At 46.6% G+C, this 17,109-nt stretch overlaps 1 protein-coding gene across 3 annotated transcripts in view; it reads left to right on the top strand.

Annotated features, from left to right (window-relative positions):
- The window catches only part of LOC136697107 (protein kinase C and casein kinase substrate in neurons protein 1-like), a 78,299-nt gene that overhangs the window by 44,671 nt on the left and 16,519 nt on the right, over positions 1-17,109 (top strand). For all 3 annotated transcript variants that reach the window (XM_066672046.1, XM_066672045.1, XM_066672047.1), the window contains 2 exons: positions 9,806-9,932; positions 16,039-16,195. In XM_066672046.1, coding sequence (XP_066528143.1) covers positions 9,873-9,932; positions 16,039-16,195 — 217 coding nt within the window. In that variant the 5' untranslated portion in view covers positions 9,806-9,872. The remainder of the gene's footprint in view (positions 1-9,805; positions 9,933-16,038; positions 16,196-17,109) is intronic.

The following is a 17,109-nucleotide window of genomic DNA, read 5'->3' as shown; positions in this document are numbered from 1 at the left end:
TTGTACCATTTGTGCTTGGTTCTACAGACTGTAGATGGTACGGTCGAAGCTCTTGGGCACTTAGAGCTAATCCACAGTGGAGCTCACCCTCGTAACTCTGCTAAAAGGAATCGGCTTACTCAGCAATGATTAGAGACGACTCAAAGATAGATCGTGTCCGAGACGTCTCAGTAAATGACGTGTAATCACTGGACAGCAGAGTTGCATTGGATTTCCAATTGGATTTTCTAGTTTCCAGGGGTAACTGTGTGCTTACACAGCCCCCTTTTATTTGCCCCATGTTGTGAACCTAGCATTTAGCAACTACTGTGCAATTTGTTCTCACTCTAGTAAAAGCCACTATGTTTCATTTGGAAACATATTTAGCAACTGGCGTAAGTGATGTTTCTGTCCTGATGTACTGCTAAAAGCTTCTAGCATTGCCAACCTGAACTGGCCCAAATAGAGACGTGTCCAGAAAGACATCGTCATGCTAATGTAATACACACCAACAAAGGGAGCATGGCCATTTGCAGAGCTCCACATGTAAACACTCATACGACACGCCCCCTAGACAGTATTATATGCAACTGTAAACATGACCTGCTGTTCTGAATCAGAGCGGATTACTGTGGATTCTGTGTGTCACATTAATTGACAGGTTCTACTCCCCTGCGGGACATAACTGCACACTGCAGTGGAGGATGTTTGTACACGGGCATGGAATACTACTCTGTGAATGCTATGCATCAATACACCTAGCATCAGCCATCCCAGCTTTAATATTTAGTCCCAGTCACTTACACACACACACACACCTTGTGTGTTTGGAGTGTGGGAGGAAACCCAAGTACAGGAGGCGGTATGGGGCTGTTTGAGTACAGGAGGCGGTATGGGGCTGTTTGAGTACAGGAGGCGGTATGGGGCTGTTTGAGTACAGGAGGCGGTATGGGGCTGTTTGAGTACAGGAGGCGGTATGGGGCTGTTTGAGGACAGGAGGCGGTATGGGGCTGTTTGAGTACAGGAGGCGGTATGGGGCTGTTTGAGTACAGGAGGCGGTATGGGGCTGTTTGAGTACAGGGGGCGGTATGGGGCTGTTTGAGTACAGCAGGCGGTATGGGGCTGTTTGAGCACAGGGGGCGGTATGGGGCTGTTTGAGTACAGGAGGCGGTATGGGGCTGTTTGAGTACAGGAGGCGGTATGGGGCTGTTTGAGCACAGGGGGCGGTATGGGGCTGTTTGAGTACAGGAGGCGGTATGGGGCTGTTTGAGTACAGGGGGCGGTATGGGGCTGTTTGAGTACAGGAGGCGGTATGGGGCTGTTTTGAGTACAGGAGGCGGTATGGGGCTGTTTGAGTACAGGAGGCGGTATGGGGCTGTTTGAGGACAGGGGGCAGTATGGGGCTGTTTGAGTACAGGAGGCGGTATGGGGCTGTTTGAGTACAGGGGGTGGTATGGGGCTGTTTGAGTACAGGAGGCGGTATGGGGCCGTTTGAGTACAGGAGGCGGTATGGGGCCGTTTGAGTACAGGAGGCGGTATGGGGCCGTTTGAGTACAGGAGGCGGTATGGGGCTGTTTGAGTACAGGAGGCGGTATGGGGCTGTTTGAGTACAGGGGGTGGTATGGGGCTGTTTGAGTACAGGAGGCGGTATGGGGCCGTTTGAGTACAGGGGGTGGTATGGGGCTGTTTGAGTACAGGAGGCGGTATGGGGCTGTTTGAGTACAGGAGGCGGTATGGGGCTGTTTGAGTACAGGAGGCGGTATGGGGCCGTTTGAGTACAGGAGGCGGTATGGGGCCGTTTGAGTACAGGGGGTGGTATGGGGCTGTTTGAGTACAGGAGGCGGTATGGGGCCGTTTGAGTACAGGAGGCGGTATGGGGCCGTTTGAGTACAGGAGGCGGTATGGGGCCGTTTGAGTACAGGAGGCGGTATGGGGCCGTTTGAGTACAGGAGGCGGTATGGGGCCGTTTGAGTACAGGAGGCGGTATGGGGCTGCTTGAGTACAGGAGGCTTAATGGCTGGGTCTCCATTTTGTTTTGGGGTGAGCGAGGATGCTCTGAGTTTGCTTAGTCTCTTTTCATCAGCTGTTTATATGTTTGTCTCAGCAGATTTTTAATTTTTTTTTTTTTTGCTCGTGGTGAACCAGGGCCAAGTACACTGCGGCCCTCCAGGCCCTGCTGGTGCTCTCCACTTCTATTTCTGGACTGAACCATGTGGAGGGTGGTGAGGGCTTGCTGCTATACTTCAGTGATGCTCAGTGGTTCATAGGAAATAGGTTTGAAAATGCAATCTCGTGTAAATAGCTCTGGATTTTACTTTGTTGGCACAATGATCATCAGCACTATTGAGAAAGCAAGGGTTGCTCTCCCACGCCAGCCCCCTGTCTAAACATAATGAGACTTACTGGTCCCTTTTTAAACCTAGCAGAGGATACTCAACACTCATTGTCACCCACTATTGCTCATTCGAATCTCAACATATAGTCACAGCAATTCACACTCAGAGCTGGCCTTGTTTTAGTCAAAGGAACATTAGGTAGCTTATCCTCTTTTTGAAAGTCTTGCAGTGTGTTGGCTTACAGCCTGATAAACAAATATTTGTCCATAAAAGTGGTAATTATTCAAATACCTTTAGCATTTTTAACATTTAAAATCTTGATTTCATTGACTATTACAGCTATTCTCAAATAGCAGCAGTATTGTAAAGTCCTAGCTGCAACCGTATCAGTCTCTACTCCTCTGGCATGGCTGATATCAGGGGCCTCCCGAGTGTTGTAGTGGGACATCACTTGATGCTTCAGCCAACCAACGCTGAGCACAATTGCCTTCACTGTCTGGGTGGGTAGAATGACTTCAATTGTCCCCTTATCACACAAGTACAGTCTGTTGGCTGGTGTGACAGATCTGGGCTGTTGGCATTCTCCTCCAGTGCTCCTCAGGTGTTGGGTAGTTTCTGCCACAGACGCTTCCTAGAGAGTCTGGCAATATGAGTGTAGGTGTTGGGTAGAATTGGTGAGAAAATAGGTAAATGAATATGTAAATAAATAAACACTGCTCTATAATTCATTCATTCATTATCTGTAGCCCTTATCCAGTTCAGGGTCGCGGTGGGTCCAGAGCCTACCTGGAATCATTGGGTGCAAGGTGGGAATACACCCTGGAGGGGGCGCCAGTCCTTCACAGGGCAACGCAGACACACACAGACATTCACTCACACACTCACACCTACGGACACTTTTGAGTCGCCAATCCACCTACCAATGTGTGTTTTTGGACTGTGGGAGGAAACCAGAGCACCCGGAGGAAACCCACACAGACACAGGGAGAACACACCACACTCCTCACAGACAGTCACCTGGCGGAAACCCACACAGACACAAGGAGAGCACACCACACTCCTCACAGTCACCCTGAGGAAACCCACACAGACACAGGGAGAACACACCACACTCCTCACAGACAGTCACCCGGAGGAAACCCACACAGACACAGAGAGAACACACCAAACTCCTCACAGACAGTCACCCGGTGGAAACCCACGCAGACACAGGGAGAACAAACCACACTCCTCACAGACAGTCACCCGGAGGAAACCCACACAGACACAGGGAGAACACACCACACTCCTCACAGACAGTCACCCGGAGCAGGAATCGAACCCACAACCTCCAGGCCCCTGGAGCTGTGTGACTGCGACACCTACCTGCTGCACCACCATGCCGCCTGTTGTATAATGATTAGTTCTGAATTGATTGAGTCACTTGGAAAAAACACAGTTCCACTCTTCCACTGTGAAATGTTATAGTCCTCTAGCCCACACTTGGTATGGAACACAGTGACCTCCTCCTCATGTACAGTTACTCAAGAGCATCCTATTTAATATGATGCTCAAACCACACTCATCCACTCTGAATAATCATGGTGTGGACCATTAAAATACAGTGGCAGTGCTGGTTCCCTTCCTCTGATCTCTGTAGTTTTAAGGCTGAGAAATCCATGGATGTGGGCAGCGCTAATGAAGGCCTCACCACCAGCAGCATCAATCATAAACATGGGACAAATTAGCTTTCAGTTAAGCCTCGATTCGGTTGAAATGCTGACCACCCAGCGCTGAGGTTCTCTTAATGGTAAAAAGATCGACCGTCTGTCAGAGCTGGTCACACACACAGCCTTATTCAGACCCCAGGAGTGGGCCAGAAGCTGTAGTGGATGCTCTTGTCGTTTGTGGGTGATTAGTGAAGTAATTGGCTGATTTGACATCTGTCAGAAGGTGAGGTGAGTTTGCACAGAGCGGAAACACTAGAGCTACAAGTTTGTGGACACTTACACGTCCAGCATCCACCTTCTGAAATGAGCCGCATTAATAGTTTACTGCTGTAATAGTCTCCACTCTTCTAGAGAGGCTTTATCAAGATGGTGGACCATGTTTGTGAGGATTTGATGGCATTCAGTCACAGAGAGGCTGGGTGCTGATGTTAGAAGATTCCTTCTGTATCCCAAATCCCACTCAGACTCCTTCTGACACAGCGAAGCATGTCAGTAGATTTTACAGTGAAATACTGTAAATACCTCTATCACCCAATACACTCATTTTTTATATATCTTTCCTGGAAAAAAGACATTATTCTCTTACACTGTTTACCTGTTTAATTTATTATAATTTTCATGAGGGCGGCACGGTGGTGCAGCAGGTGGGTGTTGCAGCCACACAGCTCCAGGGGCCTGGAGGTTGTGGGTTCGATTCCCGCTCCGGGTGACTGTCTGTGAGGAGTGTGGTGTGTTCTCCCTGTGTCTGCGTGGGTTACCACCGGGTGACTCTCTGTGAGGAGTGTGGTGTGTTCTTCCTGTGTCTGCGTGGGTTTCCTCCGGGTGCTCCGGTTTCCTCCCACAGTCCAAAAACACACATTACAGGTGGATTGGCGACTTAAAAGTGTCCGTGAGTGTGTGTGTGTCTGTGTTGCCCTGTGAAGGACTGGCGCCCCCTCCAGGGTGTATTCCTGCCTTGCGCCCAGTGATTCCAGGTAGGCTCTGGACCCACCGCGACCCTGAACTGGATAAGGGTTACAGACAATGAATGAATGAATGAATGAATATTTTTCATGAAAAATCATTTTGTCACTGATCAATACACAACCAATAATGGGCGGTACAAGTGGCCAAGGTCTGGGAGAAGCAGGGACTCATGGGGGAGCTCCCAGAATGCCTAGCGGCTCAGACTTTTCTGTATTTTTTTGGGTTTATTCAGGGTTATTAAATGTGTTTAGGACTTTCTCTGTGGGGGTGGTGTCAGGGGGATATTTTACAGTAATGTATAGTAAACAAAGTTCCTGATTTTCGTAGCATATTTACAATAAAATCATACTGTAATATCTTATACATTGCCACAGTATATTTTACAGTGAGAATCTGGCAACCACAGCTGCTTGTATTTTACTGTAAATTTCACATATACTTTTTTACAGGTTTATAGTGTTCGCTCCACCTCAGTGTAGGGGACTGGAAAGCTGAGGAACATTGTACCTCTCCAGCCAGCGCTTGGAATTGGGCAAAGTGACCTTAAGACTGTTTATTATATGATTTTAAAGAAGATCCAAAATGGCAAGTTCTCCACTGGGCTCTTGGCAAAGCTCTACACACTAACAGTGCTGCTCTGTCGAGAGACACTGAGAGAGTGTTGATGCGTTGACATTTACAGACACACAGTGGAGGATGTGTCATCACTGGAGATTTAGTCTGGAGGAACGCAGGGAGATGTTCTGGCTGTGTGTGTGTGTGTGTGTGTGTGTGTTTACCTGTAATTGTCACAGAAGATGTGCTGAAACATATGTAGTGTGTTGTGTGAGAAGACAAGCTTGTGCTATTTTCTGAATGTCCTGGAAACACTGGGTTCAGATGGTTAAGACTTGTAGGATCTGTCCTGCTTCATCGACCCAGGGCACAGTGCTGTATGGAGAGATGAGAGTGCCTGTATAGGACAGAATTATGGAAATGAGGTGAAGGATACTTCTGTATTTTCACCAGGAGAGATCAGTAAAGTCGCTGGACCTGATATCAGAAGATTTTCCACCTAAAAGGAAAAGTCTACAATTGAGGAAATCTCTGTTCTTTGATTTGTTTACGTTCAGAAGCTCTGCGTCTTTTAATGTGGAACGGTATGTTTGAGTGAAAACAAAATGACTGTTGTTTGTTCGTGGCTGAAGTTTAATTTGTCTTTAAGTTTATATTTAATGCCTAAATTACTACAGAAACTCATTTGTAACCGGAATTTCTGTCTGGGTTTACTTTCATGCAGTTCGAGTCAGTTCCATCTACAGCATAAATAAGTCAATATTTTCCACCTATGGAGCAGGAATGAGCAAATCCTCATCTCAGTTCAGGCTTTCCAATGTTTGGAGGGCTCTTTGTTGTCTAAAAACCTCCAAAATTCCATTTCTGTGCCTTAAGCAGAGAGACAGATAAAGCCTAGCATACCAGACCTAGACACTTTGTTTGTCCATGAGATTTAAATTTAAATTTGTGGGTGATCTATTAGGGTTCATGCATTATTTCATGTGACCCTGTTTAATGAAGCACTCAAGCACTCCTAAATCAAGCACATCACCCTCCTACCCTCCTCCAAAAGTTACATAGTGCAGTTTCTGCAGTGCTGAGCCTGTAGCAGTGACAACAAAGGCTCTATTCTCCTTAGTACAGGTCAGTTAAATATCACAATGATTTTGATGCTGTAATGTCAAGGTTAAAATAATATCTAGTGTTGCTTTAATGTTACTTCTTGTCTCAGCAAACACCATGTGCCTTTGTTTTCATCTCTTTAAATGCAGGGGAGGTGGCAACTGGCCAAATGCACTTTTAGCAGTGTCTCTATAAACTTAAAGTCAGGCTCTACTCTTGTTCAGTGCATGCTCACATTTATGTGTGTATCTGGGCCCCACCAACACACACACTGTCAAACAAGACCACCCAGGGTGTTTTTCTGCACCTCACTCCTCACTGCTGTGCACGTGGCTCGGCGGAGACAGCAAGCAGCTCATTATCATTTAAAGGAACAGTCGCTGAAAACGGACGTTCTGAACAGGGCTGTTTAGACAGGGGGAGAACGCAAAGTGTGAAGTTTGATCTTTGTGGTGTTTTGACCAAAGCAGGTTACAGACGTTTCATTTCGACCCAGCATTGTGTTCACTTGTGGAAAAGGTGGTATAACAGGTCTCCCTTATAACAGGCCGTAGAAAGCTGAATCTTTAGTATTTATACTACACAACACCTTGTAAGTCTTTGTTTGTAGTCTTCTGCCTAAATACTGCCTCTGGGATTTGGACATATCAGCACAGTTTACACAACTTAATGAAGTAAAAGGCAACTTGTGTGTCCAGGCAGTTATTTTCCAATTGAATGAACTCTGTAAATTGGATTTTAGCTGCATCGGTGGACTGGCTGATCAGACAATGCCTGGTGTTAAACTAATCCCCCTTCATGGGTCTGTTTTCACGTTAGTTCTTGAAGCCAGGCTAGAGGATGTAGACAAAAGGACCCAATAAGGACCCAAGTAGGACACATAAAACTTTATGTACTTAAATTCTGAATGTAGTATGTTGACTATCATACATTATGACTATTATATTTCATTCATTCTTTATGTGTAACTGCTTATCCAGTTCAGGATCGCAATGCATCTGGGAACACCAGTCCTTCGCAGGGTGACACACACTCACATATTCACTCACACGCTCACACCTATGGAAACACTGCAAACGCGTGTTTTTGAAGCGTGGGAGGAAACCGGAGCACCCGGAGGAAACCCACGCGGACACAGGGAGAATATACCACACTCCTCACAGACAGTCACCCGGAGGAAAACCACGCAGACACAGGGAGAACACACCACACTCCTCACAGACAGTCACCCGGAGGAAACCCACGCAGACACGGAGAGAACACACCACACTCCTCACAGACAGTCACCCGGAGGAAACCCACGCAGACACAGAGAGAACACACCACACTCCTCACAGACAGTCACCCGGAGGAGACCCACACAGACACAGGGAGAACACACCACACTCCTCACAGACAGTCACCCGGAGGAAACCCACGCAGACACAGGGAGAACATACCACACTCCTCACAGACAGTCACCCGGAGGAAAACCACGCAGACACAGGGAGAACACACCACACTCCTCACAGACAGTCACCCGGAGGAAACCCACGCAGACACAGGGAGAAGACACCACATTCCTCACAGACAGTCACCCGGAGGAAACCCACACGGACACAGGGAGAACACACCACACTCCTCACAGACAGTCACCCGGAGGAAACCCACACGGACACAGGGAGAACACACCACACTCCTCACAGACAGTCACCCGGAGGAAACCCACGCAGACACAGGGAGAAGACACCACACTCCTCACAGACAGTCACCCGGAGGAAACCCACGCAGACACAGAGAGAACACACCACACTCCTCACAGACAGTCACCCGGAGGAAACCCACGCAGACACAGGGAGAAGACACCACATTCCTCACAGACAGTCACCCGGAGGAAACCCACACGGACACAGGGAGAACACACCACACTCCTCACAGACAGTCACCCGGAGGAAAACCACGCAGACACATGGAGAACACACCACACTCCTCACAGACAGTCACCCGGAGGAAACCCACGCAGACACAGAGAGAACACACCACACTCCTCACAGACAGTCACCCGGAGGAAACCCACGCAGACACCGGGAGAACACACCACACTCCTCACAGACAGTCACCCGGAGGAAACCCACGCAGACACAGGGAGAACATACCACACTCCTCACAGACAGTCACCCGGAGGAAAACCACGCAGACACAGGGAGAACACACCACACTCCTCACAGACAGTCACCCGGAGGAAACCCATGCAGACACAGGGAGAAGACACCACATTCCTCACAGTCACCCGGAGGAAACCCACACGGACACAGGGAGAACACACCACACTCCTCACAGACAGTCACCCGGAGGAAACCCACGCAGACACAGGGAGAAGACACCACACTCCTCACAGACAGTCACCCGGAGGAAACCCACGCAGACACAGAGAGAACACACCACACTCCTCACAGACAGTCACCCGGAGGAAACCCACACGGACACAGGGAGAACACACCACACTCCTCACAGACAGTCACCCGGAGGAAAACCACGCAGACACAGGGAGAACACACCACACTCCTCACAGACAGTCACCCGGAGGAGACCCACACAGACACAGGGAGAACACACCACACTCCTCACAGACAGTCACCCGGAGGAAACCCACGCAGACACAGGGAGAACATACCACACTCCTCACAGACAGTCACCCGGAGGAAAACCACGCAGACACAGGGAGAACACACCACACTCCTTACAGACAGTCACCCGGAGGAAACCCACGCAGACACAGGGAGAAGACACCACATTCCTCACAGACAGTCACCCGGAGGAAACCCACACGGACACAGGGAGAACACACCACACTCCTCACAGACAGTCACCCGGAGGAAACCCACGCAGACACAGAGAGAACACACCACACTCCTCACAGACAGTCACCCGGAGGAAACCCACATGGACACAGGGAGAACACACCACACTCCTCACAGACAGTCACCCGGAGGAAACCCACGCAGACACAGGGAGAACACACCACACTCCCATGTGAGAAATTTAGAGCCCATCTAATGTATTATAGTCACAAATCTGAATCACAGAAACCGAGAGAATGTCTTTTTCCTAACAGAAATGTCATGTAGTTGTCACTGACTATTGGTCTTTTTTCTTTCTCTCTTTTCTCTCTCTCAGTGCTTGAGGAAGTCCGCTCTGCTGCCACTGCCTTCGCCATTTGGCCAGCTTCGCTCTGACCGCAACAATGTCCGGCTCCTACGATGAATCCGCCGCTGCTGACGAGGCCATGGACAGTTTTTGGGAGGTACTTCAACAAAAACAAGCTCAGAAAAAAAAAAAACAAACGACGTTCTTTCCTCAAATGGCCTTTATTCAGCGGCTATCAATAGTTCGGTTGTGTTTTTGCCAGAGCAGAATCTGATTAGTGTTACAACACAGAGCCATGTTGTGTGCTTAATATCTGAATCTGCCAGAACCTCCACAATGGCCTCTATTTATGCAGAGCTGGCTTCTGCCTGGACTTTGCCACCTGCTGTGCCCCTTTTAAGACCCTCTTTTTGTTGGAGAGGGTTTGGAGTTTGGAGAGGGGCCAGTTATAGGAAAGGATATCATGTCAAGTCTTGCATTTCAAGTTGAATCAATCTGAGTGTTTCTACAGGAGAGGACAGCTACTGCATGTAAACTGGAGGTTCGTTTAGGTAGCATCGGGACCTTTAGCCTTAAAAAGTAGGACTTATGATACAATGTGATGTGGAAATCTAAGTTTGAGCAAAGGCACCTGGAGTATCTCCCACATGCAGAGTCCCTGAGGGTCTTCACAGGGACAGAGTCCAGGAAAAACCAGGCCCATCCTCCAGAATTAGAAGAAAGTCAAGATAAAGATTAAAATGTGTTTTTAATGTCATTGCACTGTAGTACAACAAAACTGAGCTTCCACATTTAACCCTTCCATCTATAAACACACACACACTCCTGGAGCAGTGTGCAGTTTTTGACAGTTGAGGGTTAGGTGCTTTGCTCAAGGGCACTTCAGAAGAAGAAAGTACTGATCTTTCCCTCAGTACAAACCCATTTTTCCTGCCGGTTCAGTGGCACACCGGCAAACTTTTAGACCCAAGCCACAGGTGTGAGTATGTGAGTGACTGGGTGAATTTGTGAAGTTGCCCACAGGTGTGACTGTATGAGTGACTGGGTGAATTTGTGAAGTTGTCCACAGGTGTGAGTGTGTGAGTGACTGGGTGAATTTGTAAAGATGTCCACAGGTGTGAGTGTGTGAATGACTGGGTGAATTTGTAAAGATGTCCACAGGTGTGAGTGTGTGAGTGACTGGGTGAATTTGTGAAGTTGCCCACAGGTGTGAGTGTGTGAGTGACTGGGTGACTTTGTGAAGACATCCACAGGTGTGAGTGTATGAGTGACTGGGTGAATTTTTGAAGATGTCCACAGGTGTGACTGTGTGAGTGACTGGGTGAATTTGTGAAGATGTCCACAGGTGTGACTGTGTGAGTGACTGGGTGAATTTTTGAAGATGTCCACAGGTGTGACTGTGTGAGTGACTGGGTGAATTTGTGAAGATGTCCATAGGTGTGACTGTGTGAGTGACTGGGTGAATTTGTGAAGTTGTCCACAGGTGTGAGTGTATGAGTGACTGGGTGAATTTGTGAAGATGTCCACAGGTGTGACTGTGTGAGTGACTGGGTGAATTTGTGAAGTTGCCCACAGGTGTGACTGTGTGAGTGACTGGGTGAATTTGTGAAGATATCCATAGGTGTGACTGTGTGAGTGACTGGGTGAATTTGTGAAGTTGTCTACAGGTGTGAATGTGTGAGTGACTGGGTGAACTTGTGAAGATGTCCACAGGTGCGAGTGTGTGAGTGACTGGGTGAATTAGTGAAGTTGCCCACAGGTGTGACTCTGTGAGTGACTGGGTGAATTAGTGAAGTTGCCCACAGGTGTGACTGTGTGAGTGACTGGGTGAATTTGTGAAGATGTCCACAGGTGTGAATGTGTGAGTGACTGGGTGAATTTGTGAAGATGTCCACAGGTGTGACTGTGTGACTCCTGGGCTTTGGTGGTGCTTGAGGAAACCTGCTAATGTTCTAGAGAACATAAAGCACTTTGGGGGTCTAGAAAACCTCCTAAACCTCTTTGTGGGTTTATTTTATTGTTCTAGTTGATATATTCCGACTTAGGAAGGGCTTGATAAATCCCAGATGAGGATTAAACCAGAGAAATCACATTCCAGAACTGGGACTGAGACACACAGCTGTGGTCTGTTTTGAAGTTGAATTAAAAACCATGTTGAGTCAGAAATGGTCTGATTCGACTCATCAAAGCTCAGCTGAAAATTCAACTACATAATGGACTACGTCTAAGGGTTCATTATGAAACATCAGTATGAAGGTGGTTGATTTTGGAATGACATTAGAATTGATCATGCTCAATAGCGTTTTGCCAACTCATATATTAATAATTCCCACAGTCACACTTAGTAATTTAGTGTATGAAACGTTCTGAGTGATATAGGATTAATGTGAATATGTGAAGACGATTTTGAGACCTTTAAATATTCAATTAGTGATAAATGTCTAAAAGTCTTAAGTGTTAACATTATACGTTCTCATATTTAAGAACCATGAATGAAGCACAGAAGGACTATCAGTCATCTAAAGGCTGCCCACACCGGGAGGTCCAGAAGTCCTGCTCAGCAATACACACCCACACAGCACTGCCATAGCATGAGCATGTAAGAAATATTGTGGAAATACGTAAACAAACATCAATTGCTCAATGTCTAAGCTAGGTCTTTTATTCCAGTGTCCAGGACTATTCCAGGAGGCAGACTGTGGAAAGCAACTATAACTGGATACTCAGGCATTTCTGGCTGAGATTAGAGAACTGTGAGGTTTGTTTTGTGAACAGAAATAGGGCTTTCATTTGTTCTCAGCTGCAGAAATCATATTTTGAATATTCAAGCTGTGCAGCCCTGTAGAACATGACTCACATCATGGGGAACACCACCAGCTCTTTTGGCATTCAGTGCTGTTCCTCATTTATTTTCACTGTCGCTCAATTTTCACTAGCGACCAGAACTGAGTCATAACTCAACACCAGAGGGTTCACGTGGTTTGGGCTTCAGTAAACACTGTGGACACAGTAAAGTGTTCTGGAGTCTTTGTGGTGCGTTGTGGACTGTTTTTTAAGGAAAAGTAGATGCTAAACACTTCACATATATGGTTTGTAATGCACCGACTTGTTCATTCACTGTACTTTGGAGGACTGTGCTTAAGATGTCACGTCTTTCTGAGGCTGCAGCCTAGGCTTTGAGAAACAGCCACTCACTCACATTTAGTAACTCCACAATACTAAATTAATAGCTCCACAAGGGGGCGCTATTCAACTGATGGAACTTACCCTTTAGGAAAGGAGAAATGTAGTTGATCAAGCCAAATATTGTTTGGTGTCTTGTGTTTTCTTCTTCTTCTGTGCTCTCCAGAGTAACACTCGGGAAGTTGGAGCAGTGTTTGTGATCCAGAGGTGGCCATGTGTGTTCTCAAAACACTGACAAATCCTCATTTAAATGTCGCTGCAGCAAAGGGGGAGAAAGTCCCTGTTAGTATTCTTCAGTTTAGAAGAAACATTAAATGTGCAAATGTCCACAAACCTTTGGCCACATGTTGAAATATAAGAATTTTATTGTTAAGAAATGTGGGTGGGGTGTCCCTTACTGTGTGAATCTTCTTCATTCTTAACCTTATCTTTTATAGCTCAGACTCTGAGTGAAGCTGTGAGTAGCTCCCTTGTGTGTGTGTGTGCAGTGAAGCAGGGGATTAAAGTAACTGGAGCTCACACACTTGGACACAAAGCCTCAGCAGCCATTGCATAACTCCACATGCACCAGCACGAGCCAATGTGTTTGCCCCGCCCATTCTCATTTAGCCCCGCCCACCACATAACGCCTCCTGCAGGAAGAGAGAGAGAGTACATGCGGAGAAATGAATCACAGTGCACTGAACTAATGTGGATATTTGCATTACTTTTCCAAGTACTGTAATACATCTACAGTAATCTTTTATTATATTCTTTCTATCCGTTTATACATTTTCACCATGGGATAAGAACCTGTATATCCATATTTTCCATTCTCCGTGGTTTTTCACCAGGTGAAAATGCCAGAATTCCTTTTACACTGTGTAAAACTTTCAAGACGAATGAACATTACTAGGCTTATTTTACTTAAATTTGGTTGTTATGCCTTAATGTGACACAGATCTGATATTTTCTGGGCGGTGAGGGCATATAATCTGATCTCACCTGCGCAGTGCACTATGTAGGAAGCACAGAGCCATTTCAAACACAGCCTGCAGGTCGCTGCCGGTACTGGCTGATGACAACAGCACTAAGTGCTGACCATTCACATTCATGCCCACAAATCCGATCTAGGACCATGCATAAAAATCTGATTTGAAAAGTTTGGATTTGACATGTCCACACAGCCCTGACGAATCAGATTTGAGTCACTTCAGCACGGTCATGTGAACGGAACCATTCAAATATGATTATAGATCGGATACATATCTGATTTGTGGACATGTGACATGAATGTTAATGGTCAGATCGGATTTCATGTGTCGTTTTGCAAATATTTAGACATACTGTGCAGTGTAGAAGTCATTATTTAACTCTCTGGACCGACATCATGCACTACACTGGGCTTAAGGACCCATTTGGACAGAGATGTATAAACGTTATGAACGTGAACCGTTAAGATGATGATATCTGATCTGAGCAAGTAATTGGAATTGATTAATGAGGTATGGAATGTGAACATAGCCTAAGAAATGTATTTCCACTAATATTCACTAAAAGAATAATTGTCTCTGAATCATTTTGGAGATCTGGTTTTGTCCGACTGTGCACTGTAAAAATATTTCTGTGATGGCAGGAGTTTCGGCAGAATTTTGTTTGTTTGTTTGTTTGTTTCTCACAGCTATTCAGATATTCATTCTTGGCACAGATATTCATGTTTAAAGTTTGTGTATTATTGCAAAACACAGGTGAGCATTGACAAAATAAGTTCTTCACTACACATGGTTACCATGAAGGCAAAAACTGGGCACAGCTGGGGTTGTTTTTAACCTCCACAATGCAGCACCATGAAGGCTTACATTGTGGTAAACGGCTAAAATTATTACTGTAAATGAAAATACAAGAAAAGAACTTCAGAACCTCTATCAATACACTCCTATAACTACACTACCGCTTTGTAAACAAGTGCTGTATGTGAGGAGTGTGGTGTGTTCTCTCTGTGTCTGCGTGGGTTTCCTCCGGGTGACTGTCTGTGAGGAGTGTGGTGTGTTCTTCCTGTGTCTGTGTGGGTTTCCTCCGGGTGACTGTCTGTGAGGAGTGTGGTGTGTTCTCCCTGTGTCTGCGTGGGTTTCCTCCGGGTGACTGTCTGTGAGGAGTGTGGTGTGTTCTCCCTGTGTCTGCGTGGGTTTCCTCCGGGTGACTGTCTGTGAGGAGTGTGGTGTGTTCTCCTTGTATCTGCGTGGGTTTCCTCCGGGTGACTGTCTGTGAGGAGTGTGATGTGTTCTCCCTGTGTCTGTGTAGGTTTCCTCCGGGTGACTGTCTGTGAGGAGTGTGATGTGTTCTCCCTGTGTCTGCGTGGGTTTCCTCCGGGTGACTGTCTGTGAGGAGTGTGGTGTGTTCTCCTTGTATCTGCGTGGGTTTCCTCCGGGTGACTGTCTGTGAGGAGTGTGGTGTGTTCTCCCTGTGTCTGCGTGGGTTTCCTCCGGGTGACTGTCTGTGATGAGTGTGGTGTGTTCTCCCTGTGTCTGCATGGGTTTCCTCCGGGTGACTGTCTGTGAGGAGTGTGGTGTGTTCTCCCTGTGTCTGCATGGGTTTTCTCCGGGTGACTGTCTGTGAGGAGTGTGGTGTGTTCTCCCTGTGTCTGCATGGGTTTCCTCCGGGTGACTGTCTGTGAGGAGTGTGGTGTGTTCTCCCTGTGTCCATCTGCCAATCTCCCAGCCTGTGTGTGTGTGTGTGTGTGTGTGTGTGTGTGTTGTGCCCACTCCTCATTTCCATGTGTCCTAAAATTGCACACAGCTCTTTGTGTGTGTGTATGTTTTCACTATTGCAGGTGTACATAGGTGTAGTAGTAGAACACAGATGTATGTGTATTTAATACACCACAAGACCCACCGTACACTCTTTAAATGATGTAAATGAATTTGCTCGGCCTGCTCTGACCTCGCTGTAGCCCCACACCGACCCAAATTGATCTGACAATGACTTATTGTGAACAACGAACTCTAAAGGAGATGGATGGCTCTGGGCTCATGTTGATCAATAAGACATTTCACTGTGATATCCAGCGTCCGCTCTGAGAGCATCTCTTTCCTTTCTCTCAGGTGGGGAATTACAAGCGTGCCGTCAAGAGAATTGATGACGGTCATCGACTCTGCAATGATCTGATGAACTGCCTTCAGGAACGTGCCAAGATCGAAAAGGCGTACAGTCAGCAGCTGACTGAGTGGTCCAAGAGGTGGAGGCAACTCATTGAAAAAGGTCAGCACATGTGACGGGCCCACGACATGTCCGTCAGGTGGCTTCAGGTCACCGGGTGGATACATTGGCTTCCAAATGACTGGGATCATGTCTGTTACAACCTAGAAAGATCAGGGCTGTGTTTCCCAAAGCATTGCAGGGTTGTAGAGTGAGCCTCACGCTGAACACTCTCTCCCTGTTAAGATCTTAACACTAAGATGTTTTTGGGAAAATGGACCCTGAATGTTTTTGAGCCTGTTCCCAAATTTTGCGCAGCTTGAGTGTAATTAAAGTAAGAGGGAACATTAAAAAAATATCTCAGATTATAGTAAATGAATGTAAATAGTTCATAAATGTAATGTTTCTCTCAAATTTGTATGTTGTTCATATAATTTAAATGACAAAATTATAGAAAATGTGGAGTAAATTTGGGAAAATTTAAATGGATACACCTTAATAAAATGGGAATGGTTGGTGATATTAACTTCCTGTTTGTGGCACATTAGTATATGGGAGGGGGGAAACTTTTCAAGATGGGTGGTGACCATGGTGGCCATTTTGAAGTCGGCCATTTTGGATCCAACTTTTGTTTTTTCAATGGAAAGAGGGTCATGTGACACATCAAACTTATTGGGAATTTCACAAGAAACAATGGTGTGCTTGGTTTTAACGTAACTCTATTCTCTCATGAGTTATTTACAAGTTTCTGACCCTCTTCTCCCACTCTTCACACACTGATAGCAACACCGCAGGAGAATTGCTAGCACAGGCTTCCAGTATCCGTAGTTGGGAAACTGCACACCATTGTTTTTCTTGTGAAATTCCCAGTAAGTTTGATGTGGGTTTCCCATTGAAAAAACAAAAGTTGGATTCAAAATGGCCGACTTCAAAATGGCCGCCATGGCCACCTCCCATCTTGAAAAGTTTCCCCCCTC

The sequence above is a fragment of the Hoplias malabaricus genome, chromosome 5, assembly GCF_029633855.1.
Source record: "Hoplias malabaricus isolate fHopMal1 chromosome 5, fHopMal1.hap1, whole genome shotgun sequence".
NCBI lineage: Eukaryota > Metazoa > Chordata > Actinopteri > Characiformes > Erythrinidae > Hoplias > Hoplias malabaricus.
The sequence above is the reverse complement of the archived record's forward strand: the minus strand, read 5'-3'. Positions and strand labels throughout refer to the sequence as shown.